This window comes from Canis aureus, chromosome 26, assembly GCF_053574225.1.
Source record: "Canis aureus isolate CA01 chromosome 26, VMU_Caureus_v.1.0, whole genome shotgun sequence".
Classification (NCBI taxonomy): Eukaryota; Metazoa; Chordata; class Mammalia; order Carnivora; family Canidae; genus Canis; species Canis aureus.
This window is the reverse complement of record NC_135636.1, coordinates 29,624,113-29,649,590: the sequence shown is the minus strand read 5'-3', so window position 1 is coordinate 29,649,590 and position 25,478 is coordinate 29,624,113. Positions and strand designations below refer to the sequence as shown.

Sequence of the window (25,478 nt, the reverse complement as noted above, 5' to 3'; positions counted from 1 at the left end):
ATGCTAAAGGTTTGAGTTTTCCTAGACTACTCAGTGTGAATTCAGGCATAAAACTTAGTATCATCCTGTAGTTACTAATTCTTAAGGAAATTTGCTCCCCTCTCCCCCTTCTTTTTACTTGTCATCAGGATTTGAGGCATGTGACTTTCCTTACTATATGCCAGAGGAGGTGTATAGGGTTTATTTTGAATCCTCCTTACACAGATTATACGATTCTTTCAGATCCCAACTTAATGGAGGTATCTTTTATCAGACTTTCCACTTTAGGCCGGTTCTGCCTTTGTTTCTTATTCCCCCTCTGACAGGAGGAAGGAGAAACTGAGGCTCAAGGTCACCAGTTTTTTTCAGTGAGAGGACCCTTCAGGATACCTGTATAGCCATGTTTCCAGATACAGAATATTTATGTCTTTTATAAGTTTTCAATATTGTGTCATATATTCAAAAAGATGCATTAATATAATGAAGAAAATAACTACTCTTCCCTCCAGCCCCCAGGTCTTGGAGGGATTGGGTGACCAAGTGGAGTAAGCACGGGCTTTGGACTCAGACAGACCTGGCTCTACCACCTACTTGATAGATGACCCAGGGCAAGTCACTTGGCATCTCTGAACCTCAGTATCTTCACTTGAAGAGGGGACAGTAGTACCTAGTGCTTACAATAGGAATGAAAATCAAATGATAGCCATTGTTCTCATGACCCACCAAGAGAAAAAAGTTTTGTAAACTTAACACTGTACCAATATATGGGATTAAGGGACTCTTTCACTAGGTGGCTCTGGCCCCTTCCCAGCAGCCACCCAACAGAGTATGGAGGTTTAATATACACCAGGGAGACTGGTCTTTGGGACTCTGACACTTGTGTTTTGTACTCTCTGTAGTGGTAGGAGGACTTCTGTCGGCCCACTTGCTATCAAAGAAGGCTGGGGTAGAAGTGGAAGCCGGATGGCCCTGCTCTGGACCTCTCCTGAGGATGGCAGAGGAGGCAGCCCGAAAACTCCTCCCAGGTAAAACCCACTCTGACATAGGGGAGAAAGGAAGTCTAGTAGGTTCTGCTTCTCTTGCTGGAGACAAGAGTGGCAGTGCTGAGTTATTTTCAGCTGTTCCTTAGCCAAGCATTCGCTATTTCCACCTCTGGCCACCCACCATAGAAATTAGGAGAGTTCTGGGCATTTTGAAGGCTTGCTGGGACCCTGGCCCAAGATGGATGAGCTGACCTCATTACTGTTGGCAGGGTGCCATTGAAGGCCAGCCTGGTGAGTGGAAGGCTCTTGATCTTACTTGAATAAGCCATTTTGCATCCTCCCAGGCCCACACACTGCTGGAATAAAAGGGTTCCAGAGAAGAGCCTCAATCTGTGCATTATTAGGAGCCCCTGTTCTGGACTAGCCCATGTCTTGACCAAGCCACTCTTCTCTCCCTGGTTCAATTTCCCTATCTATCAAAAGGGGAATCATGATTCCTGTTTGCCTTGCACATTGGCTTTTGGAGAGGCATAAAATGAGGTCAGAAAGAAGAAAGTGCTTTGGAGAACCTCAAACACAACTGAAAAGCAAGGGATTTGTTTTGTAGCTAAGCAGTGTCCAAGGCTGCAGGCCAAGCCTCAGTGGGTCTGGTGGGGCAGTAGCTGAGCTCAGCTGCATCAGCTGGATGCTGCATTCTCTTCAGGGCGTGGTAGAGACTCTGGGGCTGTTCACACCCAAACACATCACCCTAGGCTTTTTTTTTTTTTTTTAATTCATGAGAGACACAGAGAGAAAGGCAGAGACACAGGCAGAGGGAGAAGCAGGCCACCCACAGGGAGCCTGATATGAGACTCGATCCCAGGACTCTGGGATCACGCGCAGCCACTGAGCTACCCAGGTGCCCTTCACCCGAAGCTTTTACCAACATCTCAGCCATCACAGTTCTCCTTTTCTGGAGGAGAGTGGAGGAAAATGAGCGAGCCAGGTTCAGATCCACTCATGGCTTACGGCTCATAGCCTGAGTATCTCCTTACAAACATCATATCCTGTGTGATTCATCTGTATAGCACACTGCTTGGTTGCCTCCCCCCCCCCCTTTTTTTTTTTTTGGTTATTAAAAATCATTTTGTATTGAGAAATATACATATTAGAAAGTACATAATGGAGCAAGCCCCAGTGTGTCTGCCACTCAGGTGAAGAAATAGAGTTTTGTCACTCTCTGTCCTTTTAACACTGTCTGACTTTTCTGAAATATTTCTTTAAGCCCTGTGGTTATGATTTGTATTCTCCTTGCTTGTCACTTGTGCCTGCCACATAGCAAGTTTGTCACTGACAATCAAGTGGCTGGACCTTGCAGTTCTTGGAAGTTTTGATAACTTTGTTCACAGTTTGGTGACGCACAGGCTGCTCTGGGGTTATTTGACCTTTTGGCCTAGAGAGGAAATCTCTGCCTCTGGCTATTTGTATAATTCCTTGCCTTGAATCAGAAGGCACCAGGGTGGAATGGGCAGAGCATAACAGAGTGGGCGCGTGGCAGGCATTCCCGTCCTTGCTCTGTTTGGCTCTCTCTGTATGACCTTTGAGTCACTTCCTTACAGACATGACTTTTCCTACCTATAAATTGGGGATTGGACCACTTCAGTAGTTTAGCGATTTTTATCCTTTAAAAATATTATAATAGTTTACCCCCTAAACTATTTAAAGCAGGGATCTCAAACTACCTCTTTTGGGACTGCTTAGAGTCTGCAGATAAGTTTCATTTGGTCATAATTGTGTTTGGAAAAGTATATGAGGGGGATTGGACAAAGGTGGTCAAAGACACAAACTTCCAGTTATAAATAAGTACTGGGGCTGTAACATACAACGTGATGACCATGGCTAACACTGCTATATGATATATTTGAAAGTTGCTGAGAGAGTAGATCCTAAAAGTTCCCATCACAAGGAAAAAAACAATTTTTTTCTCATTCTATCTATATGAGTTGATGGGTGTTAACTTACCGTGTTCATCATCTCACCATGTAGGTAAGTCAGGTCCTTATGCTGTACACCTTAAATTCATGCTGTGCTATATGTCAGCGATATCTCAGTAAAACTCAAATTAAAAATAGTCACATGTATGAATGGCTTCTAACAGGGCATGCTCTTCGGTGTACCACAAGCCCCACCACTTCCTATGGCTTAAATCCTGTGTGCTTCACACTATTACCTGCCTGGCCTCTGAAGGCATCATGTAAAATACATAAAAGTGGAGCTTCTGTAGCTAAAGTGGACATGTTAGGTGTGGCATCCTAGAGCATAGCCCACTGCTTTCCTCCTCATCATGGGCAGGAGCCCGAGGGTCACATTTTGACCAGTGCTTGACAACATCTGGGTTAGTTGGCCACTAAGGACCTATAGTCATGGCATCTATCCTTTCCTGGCTCAGTGTCTAGCAGATCACCTAGGAGATAAAGAAGAGAGTGCTAGCTAAGGCCTCAGGTTTGGGCCTGTGTTGAACTATCCCTATATCCCTACTCCTGTGTGTGGGTCATTATTTTGTGATTATTCAGCATTTCAGACCCCCACTGGCATGCCATATGGAACGGTGAACTTGCTTCATGGTGTGAACCCAGGAGAAACCCCTGTCACCTGTACAGCAGGCATCGGGACCTTCATTGTGGAATTTGCCACCCTGAGCAGCCTCACGGGTGACCCCGTGTTCGAAGATGTGGCCAGAGTGGCCCTCATGCGCCTCTGGGAGAGCCGGTCGGATATTGGGCTGGTAGGTCGGCTGCCTCCCTTTCTGTCTGAGTCAAGTCAGGCACCTTAGCCCCTGCTTGTAAGACTCATGGCTCCTAGCAAGAAGTTGCAGTCCAGCCTAAGGATATTTAGGATGACCTCAGCAGTGGTCCAGGACTTAGCAGCAGGACACTGAAAGTCAACCAAGCCTCCAATTCAAGTTTTGGTGCAGGGTAAGAAAGCATGAGAGAGAGCATATTCTCTAGCAGGGAAAGGGGGCTCTGGTGAGGTTTGATTCCTTGAGCTACTCTGATTTCTAGGAAGTGGGTCAAATGCTTTATGCCCATGACTCAACATGGCAACCTTAGATCACCAGCCCATCTGGCCCTCACTTTTACTATTTATGTTTGTTAAACTATGTTTCTTAGAATCCTAATGCTGAGAGGTGTTGAATGGCTGGCTGTTCTATTAAAAAAGTAATTCCTAGTCAATGAAGTTTGAGGGATACTGCATATTGCAGTTGACCCTTGAGAAATATGGTTTTGAACTGCATGGGTTCACTATACACAAATTTTTTACAATGCAGTACTATAAACATATTTTCTCTTCTATATGATCTTCATAATAACATTTTCTTTTCTCTGGCTTACTTTATTATAAGAATATACTACATAATACATATAACATACAAATATGTGTTGACTGTTTATGTCATCAATAAAGCTTGCACTCAAGAACAGGCTATTAGTAATTAAGTTTTTGGACAGTCAGAAGTTATCTACAGATTTTCGACTGTGTGGGGCTCAGCATCCCAGTCCGTCTATTGTGCAAGGGTCAACTGTAGTGTCTTTTTTTGGAGAGTCATAATGAACTTGGATAGGTTAAATGTTATGAAATCCAGTGGTAAATAAATCTATTCAACTTTGCTTGACTCAACATTTTCTAAACTTATTTGACCCCAGAGTTTCCCTTTCTTCTCCAATACCTATTATCCCATGGAAATTGAACACACTTTGAGCCAGATGATCTCTAAGGTTGGTTTCAGCTCTTAAATCAGATAATACAGTGAAACTAACAATAACTGAGCCAGAGCTGTCCAGGAAATAGCACTAGATTTAGTCAGAATTGGATTTGACCCCTGGCCTTGCTATATCGAAACTGTGTGACCTTGGACAAGTCACTCAACCTCTCTGATCCTCAGCTACTGGAGCAATGATGTTGATGTATTAATAGTTCCTTTGGTGAGTCATTATGACTTGGAAAGACTGAGTTGTCTGAAAGTGATTCAGGCAGGGACACATTTTATGCAAGTCTGCTTCTAAGCTTGAAGAGTAAAACCTGTATGAGGAATCCTTGAAAATCTCTCAATAAGATACCACTCTGGAGACCTATAGTAACTCCCTTGGTAGGTCTAACACAAGTAGATTTTTCTCACTGGAACCGCAGTAGACTCCATATTTTCTCAGCCCTTACCATTTCACTGGCCTGTCTTCTGACAGTGTCTCTTTCCCTCTGGGCCTTCTCTGGTATCTGGAGCCTGCTCTGCTTGCCTTAAGCTGGAAGTTCTAGGACTTAATGCTACTTGGAGCAGTTCTCAATCAGTGACTGATACTGATGAGAATTTGTGGCCTCCCAACCCCACACCCGATAGCTTACCTGTCTCCCTTGAGCACTAGGGTGCCTGCCTTGTATTTGACTGGCTAGTCAGGGGTATGAGGAGATGCCTATTTGGTCTTGAGCCCTCTTTTCGGACTCTCTCTCTCTCTCTCGATCTCTCTCCTTCTCCCTCCCAGGTTGGCAACCATATTGATGTACTCACCGGAAAGTGGGTGGCACAGGACTCAGGCATCGGGGCTGGTGTGGACTCCTACTTTGAGTACCTGGTGAAAGGAGCCATTTTGCTTCAGGATAAGAAACTCATGGCCATGTTCCTAGGTAAAAAGGGTGGGGTAAGGAGGCTTTTGCCAAGACTTTTTCTCATTGACATGTGGTTTATTTATAAACTTTCAATTGCTCCCAAGTGCCTACAGAATCAGTTCTGAGTACCTCAGTCTTCATTCAGAGCCAGCATGGACTTGCACTGCCTACTTGATGTTCATTATACCTCTTAAGGCCTTCCTGCAATAACCAAATGAACTATGCTGTGCTCTCTGTGTGTGGCCCTGTATTTCTTATTTCCTGGCCATTGCACATGTGTTTCCTTTGCCTAGAAAACCTCTTTTCCTGTCTCATGTCTCCGAATTTTATTCACCCAGTAGAATTGTCACCTTGACCACAAAGTAGCTTGATCCCTCCTTAGAATTTAGGGCCTCTGCACCTTTTGTGCAGTCAGCTAACATCCACAGTTAACAGCTCTTCCTACTGAATACAGTGTCCATGCCTTATTCATTTTATTCTTCCCATAGTGCTTTGCATGAAGTAGGTAGTTGATTAATGCCTATTGAATAAAAGCATTTTACCCTTCAGGCCCTTGGACACTAACAGTAATGAAATTGAGGAATTTCTGGGTACTTAATAATAGTTATTATTATAGATACCATGCATTTATTCAGCAGATGTTTATTGAGTATGTTGATATGTCAAGTGCCATGCCAAGTGCCAAACATGGACTATTTTATTTAATCCTTACAACACTGTTTGAGATTGTCTTATTTATTTGCATGTGTATTTGGTACTTCACTTAGATGATAATTTATTGTGCATGTTTGTTATGCACTATCCTAGTGTTAAGGACTCTGCAATGAACAAAACAAAGTCTTGGCCTTCATGGATTTATAATCTAGGGAGAGGTATAAGTCCAAGTTCCCACTTGAATGGAAGTGCCCTGGGACCTACATTTTGTCTTGTTTGCCACCCTCTAGGTACCTTGTCCCTAGCAGATGTGCAGTGAATATTGTTGAGTGAATGGATGAGTGAATAATCCCATGAGGTGTATACCATTACTTTCCCCACTTTAGAGATAATAAGACTGAGGCTTAAAAAGGAAAACCTTACCCAAGGTCACAGCTAGCAAGTGGTAAAGCTGGAGTTGGAATTTGAGTCTGGAAGTTTGGCTCTAGAACCCATGCCCCTTCTTCTGTGCCTTGTTTCTTCCTAGTCTCTTTGAAGCTACACCGTCATATGGTCTTTCAAAAGTTTAAGTCCGTGTTTCTCTTGTCAAGACCTGCCTTTCGTCTCTATAATCACTGATGTGTCTTATTGCATCTCCTCTACAGAATATAACAAAGCCATTCGGAATTACACTCGCTTCGATGACTGGTACCTGTGGGTGCAGATGTACAAGGGAACTGTGTCCATGCCAGTCTTCCAGTCCCTAGAGGCCTACTGGCCTGGTCTTCAGGTAGGAATGATCAGAGGGGTGGACATTCTTCTCTGGAACTGACAAAGCAGGCTCATTCTGATATATAAGTCAAATAAGGTATTTCAATTGCTTGAGTACTTGGGTTGGAGACAAAAGAGAGACAGAGTGAATCAGACAGACTTAAGATTCTGCCAAGCTGAATTTTCCAAAGGGAGCTTTAAGGTGTCAGGAACTGAGCTTCCAGTTTGCTGTGAAATGTGATACCAGTTAAAATAAACTAGAAAGTGTCTTTCAAGGCTGGGCAGTAACATCCATTGGCAACAACTGTTTGTCCACTGGACATTTCTGTCAAATCTCCTCATTCTTGACAGTAGGCCTGAGAAAGGGCCTGAAAGCAGCTGGGGCCACTCTGCAGGCTGTCATTATTGTTTTCCATTATATGATGAGATGGAGTCACAGCTGGGAGGGCGGGATCTTGGAGCCCATCTAACCAGCCCCCTATGTATACCACAATATTTTTATAAGCCAGTTTCTTTTTTTTTTATTTTAAGAAAAGGTAATATCGTATAGATGGTGGTAAATTTTAAAAGCACACAAAGGAATACAGTAAAAAATAAATCTTGGGCCCCCATCCTGAGACACCCCCCCCAGTCCAGCTCCTATTACCATTTTTCTGTATATTTTCTAGAAATCCATGTGCATAAACATATGCATATTTATATCTACATTTTTTTCTTTATGTAGATAGGAATATGTCATGTACTTTTTCACTAAATATGTCTTAGAGATCATTCTTTATTGATACATATAGGTCAGTTTTACTTTTTTAACAGATGCATATATTCCATTAAATTGATATACTGCAATTCATGTAACTAGTCCTACATTGTGTATTTTTAGCCAGCCTACTTATCTTACAGATGGGGAAATAGGCTCAGAGAAAACTTGTTGACAATATTTAAATATTGGTCCAGCTCTTCTAAGATATTCAAGTTTTATTGGTTGAGTGCCCACTAAAAGAATTGAAGAACTATGGAGTCCCTTATGTGTTTTTAATCTTATGAGTTTAAATAGTTGTATACCATTCCTTTTTCTCCTCAAACTCATATTTTCATTCTCCTCCTCCAATAGGATTTTATCCTAATTGTTATATTTTATGCTGGATAAATTTTATGGACACCCTCTTATGTCTGTGTAATAAAATTCCTGTGTACCTAGAAATTTAAAATAACTTTAAATTTTCCTGTGACCGTATGCTCTGAGTATTAAATTTGTTTTCTTCTTGGTTATCATTAGTATGTAAATGATTAAAGCAACATTAATAGCTTATAGTTTTCAATAAATAAGAAACATAAAGGCAATTTAATCAGAAATACATTTCTTAATGAGATTTGGAGAACTTTTTTATTTTTAAGTTGTTTGTATATTTGTGTGTGAATAATACATATTGCTAAAATGGGACATGGTTATGTATCAAAAGTTTTATTCTTGTTTTGATTTTTTAGATGTCAGTGCTGAGGAGACTTATGCACATAAATAAGTAGATTTTGATTATTACAGTGTCATTACATTTTTTTTTTTTAAGAGCATGAGGAAAGGAGAGGGAAGGGAGTAGGGAGAGGGAGAGAGAATCTTAAGCAGGCTCCATGCCTAATGTGGAGCTGGCGGGGTTCCATGTCATGACCTGAGCCAAAATCAAGAGTTGGACACTTAACCGACTAAGCTATCCAGGTACCCATCATTTGGTTCTTTATAATCATTGACTTAATAGATTGAACTGTATAAAACTGCCAGTATTCCACTCTTTGACCTACAAAAATGGCAATACTATACATACAGTTCATTCTTTATATAATGAAAATCTTGTAATCTGTTATCAGAAATCATTTGTAATGATCCCTTTGCTGGCAATTTGTCCAGTTCCTCTTCCAGTTTTTTGAAGGCATAGTATTAGAAACCATCTGATATGCAAAAGAATTTATTATGCAGTGGTTAGAGTCATTCCTTTTTTCCAATAACTACACCTAAATGTAGTTAATTTAAATGTAACCTAGTTAGGTGCTCAGGAAGTCCTTATTCCCCAGAACAATGTTCCACAGGAAGGTTAGAGATTGCTGGTGGGTACACTTTGCAGGCAATAAAATGGCAGAAGGATAACTGTGAAAGAAACAATGAAAATAGATAGCTTGCCTTTATGTTACAAGCATTTTTTTTCAGGCAGATCCAGTTCAGGAAAGTAGAGGATCTGGAAATCTATTGCCTTGAAACTATTTGTGACTACATTCCTCTTGGGAAACTTTGTACAACTCAGACATATCATTGATCACACCCTTTGACCCTGTGAAATTCCATGTCTGTGCATGTTCCCCAAGAAAATAATTCAAGAGGGAAAGATGTGTCATGTATACAGATATTCCTAGCAGCAAAGTTCTTGACAAAGAAAACCTAGAAATGATCCAAATGCCCGAAGAGGTAGTGAATAAGAATTAAGAAAATATGAGTGAATGAAACATACCATTGAACCATAGTGAGAAATTAGAAATGATACTTATTTTTTTTAAGTTTGATTCTTTAAGTAGATTTAACAATAACAAAAATACACATGAAGACATTATGTGTAAACTGATTACAACTGTATAGAGTTTGTACATTAAGGAATAGAAGAAGACAAAGAGTTTGGTTTTATACATCAAGGAATATAAGACAAAAATATAAATGGCTGATACTGTAAGATTAAGAAAGAGATTGTCTTCTCATTCCTGTATGTTTTAAAAAAAATACTTATATCACTGAATAGAATACAAATTGGAAAGATAGATATCAAAACTATGTTATCTGTGTGGTGAGGTTAAGGTGACTTTTTTATACCTTTATTATTCAAATTTCCTAAAATGAAAATTAAGAAAATAAAAGAGAGGGTGTGATTAGCAAGTGTTTCATCTCCATTGGTGTGGTACTTTTTCCTGACTTGACCAGGGATCATGGATTCATTCTCTGTGAGAGTATAACACAAATAGGGGCACCTGGGTGACTCAGTCAGTTGAACATCTGCCTTTGGCTCAGGTCATGAACCCAGAGTCCTGGGATCAAGCCCAAGCCCCGCGTTGGGCTCCCTGCTCAGCGAGGAGCCTGCTTCTCCCTCTCCCTCTCCCGTCCCCTACTTGTGCTTTCTCTCTGTGTCAAATAAATAAATAAAATCCTTAGAAAAAAAATATATATACACACATATAACTAAGTTTATTGCACATCTAACCAGTGCCTTGTAGTCTGGCTGGCACATAGAGGTGATAAATATTTATCAGAGAATAATTTAGGTGCTAGGCACTTTACACACAATTATCACAACACACTCAGGTGAACATTGCTTTATAGATGAAGAAAGGAGGCTCTGATATGTGCAATTTGTTCTTCATTTATTCAACAAATATTTGAATGCCTGCTGTATTCCAGGCCCTGCCCTTGTGCAGTTTATAGAATGAAACACAAAAGAAAAAATTAAGCAGACAAATGCATAAAATAATAAGTTGCCCTGAAGGATACCAAATGAGAGGCTGAAAAAGAGTGTTGGATGGGGACTTAACTTGGGAAGACCTCTCAGAAGTGTGATACCAAAGCTGGTATCTCACAAATCAGAGATGGGGGATTATGTTCCAGACAGAGGAAATGTCATGTGTGAAGGTCCTGAGACAGGAAAGATTTGGGTGTTTCTCAGAAACAGAGAAGAGTGGTATGGCTGCAGTCTAAAGGAGGGAAGCCCCTGAGAAGCCCTGAGGTCTGGAGTATGTAGTAAGGCAGTCACTCTGGCTGCATCAGGGAGAGTACACTGGAGAGGGACAGGAGGGATGACGAGTGGTTAGAGCAGCTAGAAGACTGTGGGGATGATCCTAACATGAGATGCTGGTGACCAGACCAAGTAATGGTGCTGGAGGTACAGAGAGAGAAATCTTGCTGTTTTAGAAATGGAATTGACAGGAGTTGCTGATGGAACGGATGGGGGTGGGGGAAGGGAGCAAAGATGACCACCATTTGCTAAGTGCCATTTACAAAGAAGGGTGAGGTGACACTAGGGAGGCAACTTTGTGGGAAAGTGAGGGAGCCAAGAGCTTTGTTTGGGAAATGTTAAGTGTGTCCTATCCACGAGGCACCTGAAGGAGATGTCAAAAAGGTCAGCTATTTCTCTGCAAGCTTATGTTACTATTAATAGCTGTTTAGCAACAGCTGGTAAAATGACAAATGCGTATACTTTCCAACCCAGCAATCCTAATTCTGGACATTTGTCTAACAGGTAAATTTTGCACATATCTGAGGTGACATGTGTACAACGTTATTTACTACACTATTGATCTAACAAATAGCAAAACATCAGAACCCATCCAGCTGGCTGTTACTAAGGAACTAGTTAAATTGTGGTCCAAGCAGTGGAATACGGTGCAACTGTATAAATAGGAGGGGGAGCTTTTTATGTACTTACATGGAAAAATCAAAATCTACTGTTTAATGCATAAAAGAAAGTATAGAACCACATATTTAATAAACTATTTTTTATGTGGGGAAAATAATATAGTCTCATACATATTTCTGTTTACAAATACAAATTGATCCAGGATATAGGGTAAGAGTGAGACTTAGTAAAATCAACCTTTTTCCTATTCTTAAAATTTTGAACCAGATAGCTGACTTACCTGTTTACTGGTTTAGTAGCCGGTCTTGACTGAGCAGAGACTTTGAATACAAACTAAACTCTGCCCCTCACAGTAACTTAGATGCTTTGTGTTTTGCATCGGAGAGATGAGGTTCAGAGAAGGTAAGTGTCTGGCGCAAGGCCGCACAATGAATAAATGGCTGACTCAGTTTGATCGCAGGCTTTTGTGATGCCAAAGCCTTTGCTGTCTCTTCCCTGAATTGTATGTGGGGTTTGGTAGGTGGAGTTTTTTTTGTATGTGGGTTTTTATGCCTGGTAGCTGCCTGCTTGACAACCACTTCTGTCCTCCAGAGCCTCATTGGGGACATTGACAATGCTATGAGGACCTTCCTCAACTACTACACTGTATGGAAGCAGTTTGGGGGGCTCCCAGAATTCTACAACATTCCTCAGGGATACACAGTAGAGAAGCGAGAGGGCTACCCTCTTCGGCCAGGTAAGCCACATCTCTGGCCCATCACAGCACCTGCAGTCTCTGGTTCTTGGAACCCCAAACCCTCATGTGTCTGTGAGGCTCCATAAATTACAAGTGTTCACAAGCTAATGCTTTTCCCCATCTGATGCTTTCAGTGGCTCTGGATGATTTTATTTATCCATATATTTTCAGATAAGGAAACTGAACCCTGGTGGGTTGAACTGGCTTGTCCAAGACTAAGTATAGGAGGTAGGACGGGAACCTGGGCCTCTTAACTAAATCTTAGGCTCCTTCAAACTCGGGCAACTGAGTGCAAAAGGAAGAGCCAGGTTGACTCCTTTTGGGTTCTTGCCATCAGAATTTCAGAAATGTAGACAAACTTCCTAAGTCACTGGGTCAGGTGAGTTAGGCTTCTGGGGTACAGAGTTTTAGAACTCGGAAATAGGCCTTAGGAATGAATCATCTGGTCTCATCCACCTCCCCAAGTGCAGCTCAGAAATCAAAGCACAGAGAAGGAAGGTATTCCACATTTGATAACTGTCTTAAAGTTCCCTTCCAGCTCTGACCCTCTGATTCACTGCAGGGAAGGTAAACACTGCAAGGAGAAGGGGAAGGGGATGGGGAGCAGAGGAAGGAAGCTTAGTCAGCACACATAGTCATCCCCCACTCTGAAATGGGTTACATTCCTATTGTTGGACTCTTCCCCCCTTCCCACCTGAATGCCTCTGAGCTGTGGGACAGGCCTTCTGGCGCCTTCTGCACATTCTGCCCTCCTCTACCCCACTTCCTTCCTCCTCTAGCTCAAGAGATTGTCCTGGGAGTTTTGGAGGGGGATCAGAAGAGGAAATAAAACAGCAGCTACAAAGAGCGTTAGTCACTTTGATTCCTCAAGGCTACTGTTCTCAGTATTTCTCATGCATTTATTCTCACAGCTTTTTCTTCTCTTTTAAGAGAAAACTCTCAGAGGTGCCATACCCAGTATTACCAATAGATAAAATGAAGACGGTTTGGGACTAAATGTGGGATGTAGGCTTGTACATTCTCAGAGTTAGAAGGAACCTGAGAGGCCTTCTAATTGCAATTCCCCTGTCATTGCCCTGGCAAGCAGTTATCTGCTCTTGTTCACTTAGCACCAGTGACAGGGAGCTCACTGCTTCCAGAGCACCCTGTTCCATTTGCAGGATAGGCTGGCAGGAGGGCATCAGTGGAAAGTAAGGCAGCACAGCCAGGAATCCAGTAATGCCTTAGTCCAGTCATCCTTCCTACCCCACAGAAATAGTGATTGGCCAGTGTCCTCCTCTGTATGCTCGCTCTGGTATGTGTATCTGATCAGCAGTATTGAGGCACAGTACTTGGCCAAAGGTCTCTGAGGGCCTTTACCTCCCCACCTAAGTCCAAATGTAAGCCTTGGGCTGCCACCCTGTTCTAGAGAGTTGGCTGATATACAAGAAATTAATGCAATGGCAGCAGACATAGGCCCATATCTGAGGAAGAGAAAACAAGATGGCTGGCCCTGGGTGCACTGAGCCAGCCAGGTGCTAGCAGCAGAACAGGAGGCTTCCCCGGAGGACTCTTTTCTTTCTTTGAACATACACAGTGTTCACTTATCAGTAAATGTGCCCCAATCTGTATCTTTGAATATGAGCAGTTAAATTAGCAATTGTCCAGAGACCCATGAGATAAAGGGAGAGAAAGCTTGGAGAGAACTGGGAGACAGCCATAGATCTTTTTTTCCAAAAGTAAGAAATGGAGTTTGCAGTAATAAATCAACAGGAGAAAAGTGCTGATCGAGGTCCAGGAGGAAGCAGGGGAGGAGATTGGGAGGAAAGATTGGTCTAGGGAGGGAAACGTTCTCTCCTCTCTGAGAAAGACAGATGAAGAAATAGAAAAGTCTGTTGAGCTGTACCCTCCCCCCAGTTAGGCCACTCTGGAAGTTATATCTTTCTTTTCCATACTAGCTCTTCAGATATTTGAAAGCAATTAACACATCTTTCTGTTTTCTTTTCTCCAGAATAAACTTTCTCAGCAGATAGACTCCTGTTGGCTAATATTCATCCGAAAGTGGGCCCCATGTCTGAATGCCAGATTCCAATTGTGGTTGTAGAATTGAACAGGGCTATCACTGTGTTCCAGGCCCAGTGAACGGGTGGCTCTTTCTTTGTTAGATTGAAGATTGACTCTTGAATATCTTAACCGTCTTTTTGTCCATCCCATCTCAGAAAGGGCCTCATAATGACAGGCTCTTACTCTTAAGTTTTAGAATTAGGTTAGGCTGTGAGTGACAGAAAATGAGTAGTAGCTTAATTAAGACAGACATTATGGGCGCCTGGGTGGCTCAGTCAGTTAAGTGTCTGCCTTTGACTCAGGTCATGATCCCGGAGTCCTGGGATCAAGCCTTATGCAGGGCTCCCTGTTTAAGGAGGAGTCTGTTTCTCCCTTTCCCTCTCCCCCTCCCTTCTGCTTATGCATGCTCTCTCCTTCTCTCTCTTTCTCTCTCAAATAAATAAAATCTTTTAAAGAAAAAAGATAGACATTTATTTTTCCTTCACCTCTGGCCGTATATGGCTCTTTATGGTGTCAGGGACCTTAATCCCACACCTGGCTGCTGGGAAGAGTTGTCAGTCTGAACAGTTGTGTGCTTGGCTATAGTTAAGGATTCTGTTACTAAGGAAGAAGGGGGGCACAAATATTGGGAGACAGGGAGTAGCCTTTGCTACCTCCCTGTCCCAGAACCTGACTGCCTCTCTCTCCATTAGGATGGGAGTCTATAGACAGTTTTAATGCTGATCTCCACTAAGCTTCAGGCTTTGGGGATATTGGCTCTGGAAACTCAGCATTGAGGAAGCTGTCCCATATTCCTCCTTGTTGGGGCCTGGTGGATAAGGTATGGAGGGGAGGAGTCTCTCACTGCCCAAAGTGGGCCTTCCCTGCTCAGCTCCTGGATGAGAAGGGTCTGCCTCGGACTTTACAGAACTCATTGAGAGCGCAATGTACCTCTACCGTGCCACGGGGGATCCCACCCTCTTAGAACTCGGAAGAGATGCTGTGGAATCCATTGAAAAAATCAGCAAGGTGGAGTGTGGATTTGCTACAGTAAGTGTTTCCATGGGCCCAAGAGCTGAGAAATGTCTCCCCCTGCTGCTAAAGAGCCTCTGGAATGTTAGTACTGAAGGGACCTCCGAGATGTACACATGACTTTATTTGACAAGGGTAAATTTTGTGAAAAGTTTTGTGGAAAGGCCTATAAGTTGAATTCTGGAAGGGAAACAGAGTCCCATAGCCGTATATTCAAACCTGGAGGTCCTTAATGAAATAGTCCTAGTAGTTTCACAGATGCTTACTGAATGTCTTTTGTTCGCCAGGTACTATGCTAGACCAAGGGTCCGAGCAATGAAAAAGACCAAGCCCCTGAGCTGACAATTTAGTAGGAAAAACAACGAACATGTATCTGAGAGACAGAAAGAAGGCCAGTATGGTTGGAGTGGAGTGAGCAAGGAGGGAAAGGAAAAGAGAAGTCCCAGAGGGAGGCAAGGGGTAAATCATATAGGTATTGCATTTTGTTCTGCTGAAAATGAGAAGCCTTGGTAGGATTGACTGCAGAGCAGTGACATGATCTGCCTTGTGTTTTAGAAAGATCACTCTGGCTGCTCTGTGGAAAAGGGATTGAGAGGGTCAAGGATAAGAGCCATGTCACATCCTTAGAGGGACCCAAGCAGGCAAGCTATAAATAAATCACCATTACAGACATGTAAAAACCAGATGTGTAAGAAAATTGTCTGGAAGAAAATTCACCAAAAAGTGTTTAGAAGATTTTTAGGGTATGGGATTAAAAACAGGTCCCCCCCGCCAAAAAAAAACTCCTTTTTCAAAATTTTATAAAGTGGTTATATTCTGTAAGTAGAATATATATACATCTATTTAAAGAAAAGTCCTACTTATGTAGAGGAAAAATAAAGCAATGATATGTTTTAGTGTCTAATATGTTGTATTTTGTGAAAAGCCAAAGTGGATAAGTCCACTGGGGACTTCGTAAGAACATTTGACTTATTTCCATGAAAATGAAAGCCCTCTGGAGCTCTTCCAAGGAAAATGATGGGAATAGGCGTCAGACTCCTTAGCCTTTGACAAATAATCACTCTTGGTACATCAAGTCCATATTTTAGTTCCATTTTTTTGGTGAAAAATAGATGTCCACTGAGTATTCATTTTAAGAGCATGTATTTCTAATTCTGAGATGAGAAAATAAGTGTAAGAAGTAAACTTATTCATCCATGACTATAAACTTAACATGAATTTTTCTTCATAAAGACTTCTAATTAGTTGTTACAGTGGCAAAAACTTGGTAACCACCTCAATGCCCATCAAGGGGGAGTAGTGAAGTAAATGATGCTACATTTTTTACAATGTCATTAAAGGGGATGAACACATCTGTGTATGTCACAACAAAGGTAGGATAAAGGGGAGAGAAATTGTCATGTGGCCTCGGGAGGTTAGGGAGGACCCTGTGATGAGATAGTATCTGAGCAGAGACCTCAAAGCAGTGAGGGAGCAAGCTGTCTGAAGGACAGAGTGCTCCAGGCCCAAAGAACAAGCAACGTGGAGCACCTGGGGTGGGAGTGCGCAGGCTTACCAACGAGGGAACAGCAAGGCCATTGGCTGGACTCTCCAGAACAAGGGAGAGAGCATGGAAGAGGGCAGAGAGAGAGCAAGGGACAGGCCACGAGGACCTGTAAGGACTTTGATTTTTAGTCTGCATTAAGTAGGATGTCCGCAGAGGGTTTTCACTGGAGGAGTGATAGCTGAGACTTAGTCTGTGACTGTACTTTAGGGTTCCAAGCCCTGGGGTTGGTGCTCAGCTGCTCAGTAGCAGGGCAGGAGTTCCTAACGCAGCCCCCTGGCCCTCCCCTTCCTGGGTGATGCTGGTTCTGACTCGCTTCCCTCTTCCTCGCGGCAGATCAAAGATCTGCGAGACCACAAACTGGACAACCGCATGGAGTCTTTCTTCCTGGCCGAGACTGTGAAATACCTCTACCTTCTGTTTGACCCCACCAACTTCATCCACAATAACGGCTCCACCTTCGATACGGTGATAACCCCCTATGGGGAGTGCATCCTGGGCGCAGGGGGTTACATCTTCAACACAGAGGCACACCCCATTGACCCCGCAGCTCTGCACTGCTGCCAGAGGCTGAAGGAAGAGCAGTGGGAAGTGGAAGACTTGATGAGGGAATTCTACTCTCTCAAGCGGAACAGGTCGAGGTTTCAGAAAAAAACGATGAGCTCGGGGCCATGGCAACCTCCAACAGGGGCAGGCACGTTCTCCTCACCTGAAAGCCAAGACCAGATGAGGGAGAAGCCTGCCAAGCAGAAGGTCCCGCTGCTCAGCTGCCCGAGTCAGCCCTTTACTTCCAAGTTGGCATTACTGGGACAGGTTTTCCTGGACTCCTCATAACCACTGGACGATTTTTTTTTCTTTTGTGTTTGAACTATGACAATAAATCTGCTTTTGACAATTGTGTCTTTTTATTTTACATATCAGATTGTCTCAAGAGATTTTGTTAAAGAAAAGATTCATGGCTTTAAAAAAAAAATTGTGAATCTAATTTCTTTTTCTCATACAGGTGGAGAAACAGCTAAACCCAAAGTCAGTCCACTCGACAGATACCAGGGGTTGATGGTTGGATCTCTCTTCCTTTCAAGGCTCCCCTCTTCCAGTATTTTGGGGGAGGGCCTTGTTATGAATGTGTTTATCATACTCTTACCCCAGCTGGTGTTTCTGCCCTTTAGCAAGAACCAGTCTTGTACACACTCACCAGCCCTCGCGCCAGCACAGGCATCCAGTGTGGAGGAGGCGAGGTTTTTATTCTTGGGAAAACTAAATTCTAGCAGAGAGAAATAAATTAGTAGATAGTGTAAAATCACATTGTGGCAAGTGCCATAAATATAATAGGATATATGCTAGAAAATAATGGGGAGAGGTAGTCTCCGTTAGGGTAGGCAAGGATGGCCTCTGTAGAAGTGAGTTTTCAAACATTTAATTATGAAAAATTGACAATAAACAAGTGTGGAGAACAGAATAACCCCTAATCCACGCTAGACCATCTTATCCATAAGTATTTCAGAATGAACCTCCAAAACACACCATAAAAATCAACAATTGTTTCTTAATAATCTCTGAGTCTCTATGTTCAATTTTTTTATTGTTTTACAGTTTGTTTGGATCAGGATCCAAACAGGATACATGTATTTGCAATCAGATGATCCATTTTTGAATTTTCTTCTGGTCTATAGGTGTTCTCTTATTTTTTAAAAAATGAGTTTTGTTGAGACATAATTTACATATAATAGATTGCACCCAGTTCATACATTTTCATGTTTTGGCAAACTTAGACACCCATATAATCACGACCACAATCAAGATACAGAGGAGGGCTCTCCCACAGACTTTTCTGGGATGATGGAATGTTCTAAAAGAACAATTAGAATTATTGTACTATCCCATAGAGTAGGCACTTCATGTGCCTGTTGAACTCTAGAAATGTGGCTCTATGAGTGAGGAACTGAATTTATTAATTTTTAGCAAACTTTATGTTTTAGAAGTTATAGGCTCACATCAGTCTTAAGCAGAATGTATAGAGATTTCCTATGTACCCATTGCCCCCATGCCTGCATAGCCTCCCCCATTACAGACATCTCCTACCAGAATGGAAAACTGTTACAATCAATGATCCCGCACTGGCACATCATTATCATCCAGAGTCCATAGTTTACCTTAAAGTTCACTCTTGGTGGTGTAACATTCCTGGGTTTTGACAAATGTGTAATGACATGTATTCACCATTATAGTATACAGAGTAGATTCCCAGCCCTAATTTTCTCTGTGCTTTTTCCCTATTCACTCCTTTCTCCCCCCAACTCCTCGCAACCACTGATCTTTTTACTGTCTCCGTAGTTTTGCCTTTTCCAAAATATCCTGTAGTAGTATGTAACCTTTTCAGATTGGCTTCTTTCACTTAGTAATATGCATTTAGGTTTCTTCCATGTCTCTTAGTGGTTTGATAGCTTGTTTCTTTTTAGAACATTGTCTGGATGTACCAGTTTATTAAACCATTCACCTACTGAAGCATCCTGGATGCTTCCAAGGTTTGGCAAATTATGAATAAGCTGCTGTAAACGTCTGTGTGCAGGTTTTGCATGGATGTAAGTTTTCAACCCCTGTAGATAATTATCAAGGAACATAACTGTTGGATCATATGGTAAGAGTATGTTTAGTTTTGTAAGAAACCACCAGACTCTCTTCCAAAGGGGCTGTGCCATTTTGCATTCCCTCCAGTAATGTATGACAGCATTTCTGTTTCTCCACATTCATACCAGAATTTGGCATTGTTAGTATTTTGAATTTGATTGAATTCAAATTCATTTGAATTTGATTCTGATTGGTATGTGGTAGTATCTCGTTGTTCTAGTTTGTATTTGCCTGATAACACATGATGTGGAGCTTGTTTTCATATGTTTTTTTTTTGTTTGTTTGTTTTTGCCAACTATGCATCTTCTTTGGTGAGGTATCTGTTAAAGTCTTTGGCCTGTCTTTTTTTTAATTTTTTTTTTTTTTTTTTATGATAGTCACAGAGAGAGAGAGAGAGAGAGAGAGGCAGAGACACAGGCAGAGGGAGAAGCAGGCTCCATGCACCGGGAGCCCGACGTGGGATTCGATCCCGGGTCTCCAGGATCGCGCCCTGGGCCAAAGGCAGGCGCCAAACCGCTGCGCCACTCAGGGATCCCCTTTGGCCTGTCTTTTAATCAAGTTTATTATTACTCAGCTTTAAGAGTTCTTTGCATATTCTGGATAAAAGTTCTTTATCATATATGTCTTGCAAATACTTTGTCTGTGGCTTGTCCTTTCATTCTCTTGAACTACCTCTTATTTTTATTGAAATTCATTTGTTGAAGGAACCACATTGTTAGTCCTACAGAAGTTCTTTCTTTTTTTTTTTGTTTTTCAGAATTTCTGAAATAAAGAGTTTTGCTAATTGCATCCCTGTGCTGGTCTCTGATATGTATCTCTGGGTTTTGTTTTTGTCTTCTTTTTCTTTTTTCTTGGTAAATTGATATTAAGACCTAGAGGCTTCATCAGATTCAGATTTTTAAAATTTTGTTTTTATTTTGCAAGAATGGTTCATAAGTGGTGTTGTATACTTCAGTCAGGGGCACATATGTTTGATTGTCTTTATAACAGTTTTTTTTTTTTTTTTACTTTTTTCTGTTCAAGTATAATTACTATAGAGTGTTATATTAGTTTCACGTGTACAATATGATTCAACAATTCTATACATTTCTCAGTGTTCATCAAAATAAGCATACTCCTATATATTTTTTATAAAGTTTTTAATCTTAATAACAGTATAGTTAACAGTGTCATGTTAGTTTCAGTTGTACAATATAACAATTCAACCATTCTATATATTAGTCAGTGCTTATTAAAGTGCACTCCTTAATCCCCATCAGCTATTTCATCCATCACCCCACCCACCTCCTCTCTCGTAACCATCAGTTTGTTCTCTATAGTTAAGAGTCTGTTTCCTGGTTTGTCTTTGCCTCTTTCTCTTTCTTTTTTCCTTTGTTCATTTGTTTTGTTTCTTAAATTCCACACATGAGTGAAATCATAATGGTCTTTATCTTTCTCTGACTGACTCATTTTGCTTAGCATTATATTCTCTAGCTCCATATATATTGTTGCAAATGACAAGATCTCATTATTTTTTATAGCTAAATAATATTGTTTTATATACATATATATCTTATATATATCTCACATCTTTATACATTCATCAATCAATGAACACTTAGCTGCTTCCGTATTTGCTATTGCAAATAGTGCTGCAATAAACATTGGGGTGATTTAGTGTTTTTGTATTTTTTGGGTAAATGCTCAGTAGTACAATTACTAGATCATATAGTAGTTCTGTTTTTAACTTCTGAGGAAACTCCATACTGTTTTCCAGAGTGGCTGTACCAGTTTGCATTCCCACCAGCAGCGTAAGAGGGTTCCCCTTTCTCTATATTCTCACCAACATGTTTCCTGTGTTGTTAATTTTAGCCATTCTGAGGTGTGAGGTGATATCTCATTTTAGTTTTGATTTGTATTTCCTTGGTGATGAGTAATGTTGAGCATCTTTTCATGTGTCTAGGGGCATCTGTATGTCTTCCTCAGAGAAATGTCTGTTCATATCTTCTGCCTGTTTTTTAATTGGATTATTTGGGGTTTTTTTGGTGTTGAGTTGTACAAGTTCTTTATATATTTTTGATACTAAACCTTTATCAGATATGTTGTTTATGAATACCTTCTCCCATTCCATAGGTTTTCTTTCAGTTTTGTTGATTGTTTTGTTTCCTTTGCTGTGCAGGAGCTTTTTATTTTGATGTAGTCCTAATAATTTCTTTTTGCTTTTGTTTCCTTGCCTCAGGACACATATCTAGAAAGAAGTTTCTATGGTTGATGTCAGAAAAATTACTGTCTGTGCTCTCTTCTAGGGTTTTTATGGTTTCATGTCTCACATTTAGGTCCTTAATCCATTTTGAGTTTATTTTTGTGTATGGTATAAGAAAGTGGTCCAGTTTCATTCTTTTGCATGTTGCTGTCCAGTTTTCCCAACGTCTTTTGTTGAAGAGACTGTATTTCCCCAGTGCTTATTATTTCTTCCTTTGTCAAAAATTAATTAACCAAGGCAGCCCGGGTGGCTCGGTTTAGTGCTGCCTTCAGCCCAGGGCATGATCCTGGAGACCCGGAATCAAGTCCCATGTCAGGCTCTCTGTGTGGGGCCTGCTTCTCCCTCTGCCTGTGTCTCTGCCTCTCTCTGTGTCTCTCGTGAATAAATAAATAAAATCTTAAAAAAATTAATTAACCATATAACTGTGGCTTTATTTCTGGGTTTTCTATTCTGTTTCTTGACCTATGTGTCTATTTTTGTGCCAGTACCATACTGTTTTCATTATTACAGCCTTGTAATATAACTTGAAGTCTGGAATTGTAATACCTCCGGTTTTGTTTTTTTCTTTTTCTTTTTTTTTTAATTTTATTTATTTATGATAGTCACAGAGAGAGAGAGAGAGAGAGAGGCAGAGACACAGGCAGAGGGAGAAGCAGGCTCCATGCACCGGGAGCCTGATGTGGGATTCGATCCCAGGTCTCCAGGATCGCGCCCTGGGCCAAAGGCAGGCGCCAAACCACTGCGCCACCCAGGGATCCCCTTTTTTTTCTTTTTCAAGATTGCTTTGGCTATTCAGGGTCGTTGTGGTTCCATACAAATTTTAGGATTATTTGTTCTAGTTCCATGAAAAATGCTGTTGGGGGATCCCTGGGTGGCGCAGCGGTTTAGCGCCTGCCTTTGGCCCAGGGCGCGATCCTGGAGACCCGGGATCGAATCCCACATCGGGCTCTCGGTGCATGGAGCCTGCTTCTCCCTCTGCCTATGTCTCTGCCTCTCTCTCTCTCTCTCTGTGACTATCATAAATAAATAAAAATAAAAATAAATGTTTTTAAATAAAAAAAATGCTGTTGGTATTTTGATAGGGATTGCATTAAATGTGTAGATTGCTTTGGGTAGTATAGACATTTTGCAATATATTTCTTCCAATCCATGAACAAGGGTTGTGTTTTCATTTCTTTTTTTTTTTTTTTAATTTTTATTTATTTATGATAGTCACAGAGAGAGAGAGAGACGCAGAGACACAGGCAGAGGGAGAAGCCGGCTCCATGCACCGGGAGCCCGACGTGGGATTCGATCCCGGGTCTCCAGGATCGCGCCCTGGGCCAAAGGCAGGCGCTGAACCGCTGCGCCACCCAGGGATCCCTGTTTTCATTTCTTTGTGGCATCTTCAATTTCTTTCATCAGTATATAGTTTTCAGAGTACTGGTCTCTCAACCTCTTTGGTTAAGTTTATTCCTAGGTATTTTATTTTTGGTGCAGTTGTAAATGGGATTGTTTTCTTAAGTTCTCTTTCTGCTGCTTCTTTTTTTTTTTTTTTTTTAATTTTATTTATTTATGATAGGCACACAGTGAGAGAGAGAGAGAGAGGCAGAGACATAGGCAGAGGGAGAAGCAGGCTCCATGCACCGGGAGCCTGACGTGGGATTTGAACCCGGGTCTCCAAGATCACGCCCTGGGCCAAAGGCAGGCGCTAAACCGCTGCGCCACCCAGGGATCCCTCTTTCTGCTGCTTCTTATTAGTGTATAGAAATGCAACAGATTTCTGTACATTGATTTTGTATCCTGTGACTTTACTGAATTTATCAGTTCTAGTATTTTTTTGGTGGAGTCTTTAGGGTTTTCTATATACTAGTATATCTGCCAATAGTGAAAGTTTTACTTCTTTACCAATTTGAATGCCTTTTATTTCTTCCTGTTGTCTAATTGCTGTGGCTAGGACTTCCAGTACTATATTGAATAAAACTGGTGAGAGTGGACATCCTTATCTTGCTCCTGACCTGAGGGGGAAATGCTCAATGCTTCACCATTGAGTATGATGTTGGCTGTGTGTTTTTCATATAATGCCTTCATTATGCTGAGATATGTTTCCTCTAAACCTACTTTGTTAAGAGTTTTTAATCATGAATGAATGTTGTACTTTGTCAAATGCTTTTTCTGCATCTACTGTGTTCTCCAAGACAATTCTTAATATGTATAATTTTCTTTCCTCTCCTTTGCTCCACTTGGTTAGTTTCCATTACTGTCTTCCAGGTTGTTAATTTGTTCCTCTGCTTCCTCTAGCCTCCTATTTATGCCATCAAATGTATTTTTTTAAGATTTTATTTTTAAGAGAGTGGTCTAGTTTCATTCTTCTGCATGTGGATGTCCAATTTTCCCAGCACCATTTATTGAAGAGACTGTCTTTCTTCCAGTGGATAGTCTTTCCTTCTTTATCGAATATTAGTTGACCACTCTCTTGCACCATACACAAAGATAAACTCAAAATGGATGAAAGATCTAAATGTGAGACAAAATTCCATCAAAATCTAGAGGAGAACACAGGCAACACCCTTTTTGAATTCAGCCACAGTAACTTCTTACAAGATACATCCAGGAAGGCAAAAGAAACAAAAGCAAAATGAACTATTGGGACTTCATCAAGATAAGAAGCTTTTGCACAGCAAAGGATACAGTCAACAAAGCTAAAAGACAACCTACAGAATGGGAGAAGATATTTGCAAATGACGTATCAGATAAAGGGCTAGTTTCCAAGATCTATAAAGAACTTATTAAACTCAACACCATAGAAACAAACAATCCAATCATGAAATGGGCAAAAGACATGAACAGAAATCTCACAGAGGAAGACATAGACATGGCCAACATGCACATGAGAAAATGCTCTGCATCACTTGCCATCAGGGAAATACAAATCAAAACCACAATGAGATACCACCTCACACCAGTGAGAATGGGGAAAATTAACAAGGCAGGAAACCAAAAATGTTGGAGAGGATGCGGAGAAAAGGGAACCCTCTTACACTGTTGGTGGGAATGTGAACTGGTGCAGCCACGCTGGAAAACTGTGTGGAGGTTCCTCAAAGAGTTAAAAATAGACCTGCCCTACGACCCAGCAATTGCACTGCTGGGGATTTACCCCAAAGATACAGATGCAATGAAACGCCGGGACACCTGCACCCCGATGTTTCTAGCAGCAATGTCCACAATAGCCAAACTGTGGAAGGAGCCTCGGTGTCCATCGAAAGATGAATGGGTAAAGAAGATGTGGTTTATGTATACAATGGAATATTCCTCAGCCATTAGAAATGACAAATACCCACCATTTGCTTCAACGTGGTTGGAACTGGAGGGTATTATGCTGAGTGAAATGAGTCAATCGGAGAAGGACAAACATTATATGTTCTCATTCATTTGGGGAATATAAATAATAGTGAAAGGGAATAGAAGGGAAGGGAGAAGAAATGGGTAGGAAATATCAGAAAGGGAGACAGAACATAAAGACTCCTAACTCTGGGAAGCGAACTAGGGGTGGTGGAAGGGGAGGAGGGTGAGGGGTGGGGGTAAATGGGTGACGGGCACTGATTGGGGCACTTGACAGGATGAGCTCTGGGTGTTATTCTGTATGTTGGCAAATTGAACACCAATAAAAAATAAATTTATTATTAAAAAAAAAACACTGCTAAATAAACCCTGTATGCAGCAGCCTGGAAAGAAAAAAAAAAAGATTTTATTTTTAAGTAATCTCCACACTCAATGTGGGCTCAAACTCACAACCCTGAAACCAAGAGTTGCATGCTTCACCAACTGAACCAGCCAGGCACACCCATCATTTATTGTGTTTTTCATCTCTAATTGTTTTTTTTTTTTCTTTTAATCTCTATGTTAAGGG

General features: G+C 41.3%; 1 protein-coding gene across 1 annotated transcript in view; it reads left to right on the top strand.

Moving 5' to 3' along the window:
• EDEM2 (ER degradation enhancing alpha-mannosidase like protein 2) overlaps positions 1–17,614 on the top strand; it is a 28,752-nt gene extending 11,138 nt beyond the window's left edge. The window contains exons 5-11 of the mRNA XM_077872875.1: positions 879–1,004; positions 3,515–3,726; positions 5,477–5,618; positions 6,899–7,023; positions 11,978–12,122; positions 15,073–15,194; positions 17,056–17,614. Of these exons, the coding sequence (XP_077729001.1) occupies positions 879–1,004; positions 3,515–3,726; positions 5,477–5,618; positions 6,899–7,023; positions 11,978–12,122; positions 15,073–15,194; positions 17,056–17,553 (1,370 nt within the window). The 3' untranslated portion in view covers positions 17,554–17,614. The remainder of the gene's footprint in view (positions 1–878; positions 1,005–3,514; positions 3,727–5,476; positions 5,619–6,898; positions 7,024–11,977; positions 12,123–15,072; positions 15,195–17,055) is intronic.
• The last annotated feature ends 7,864 nt before the right edge of the window (positions 17,615–25,478 follow it).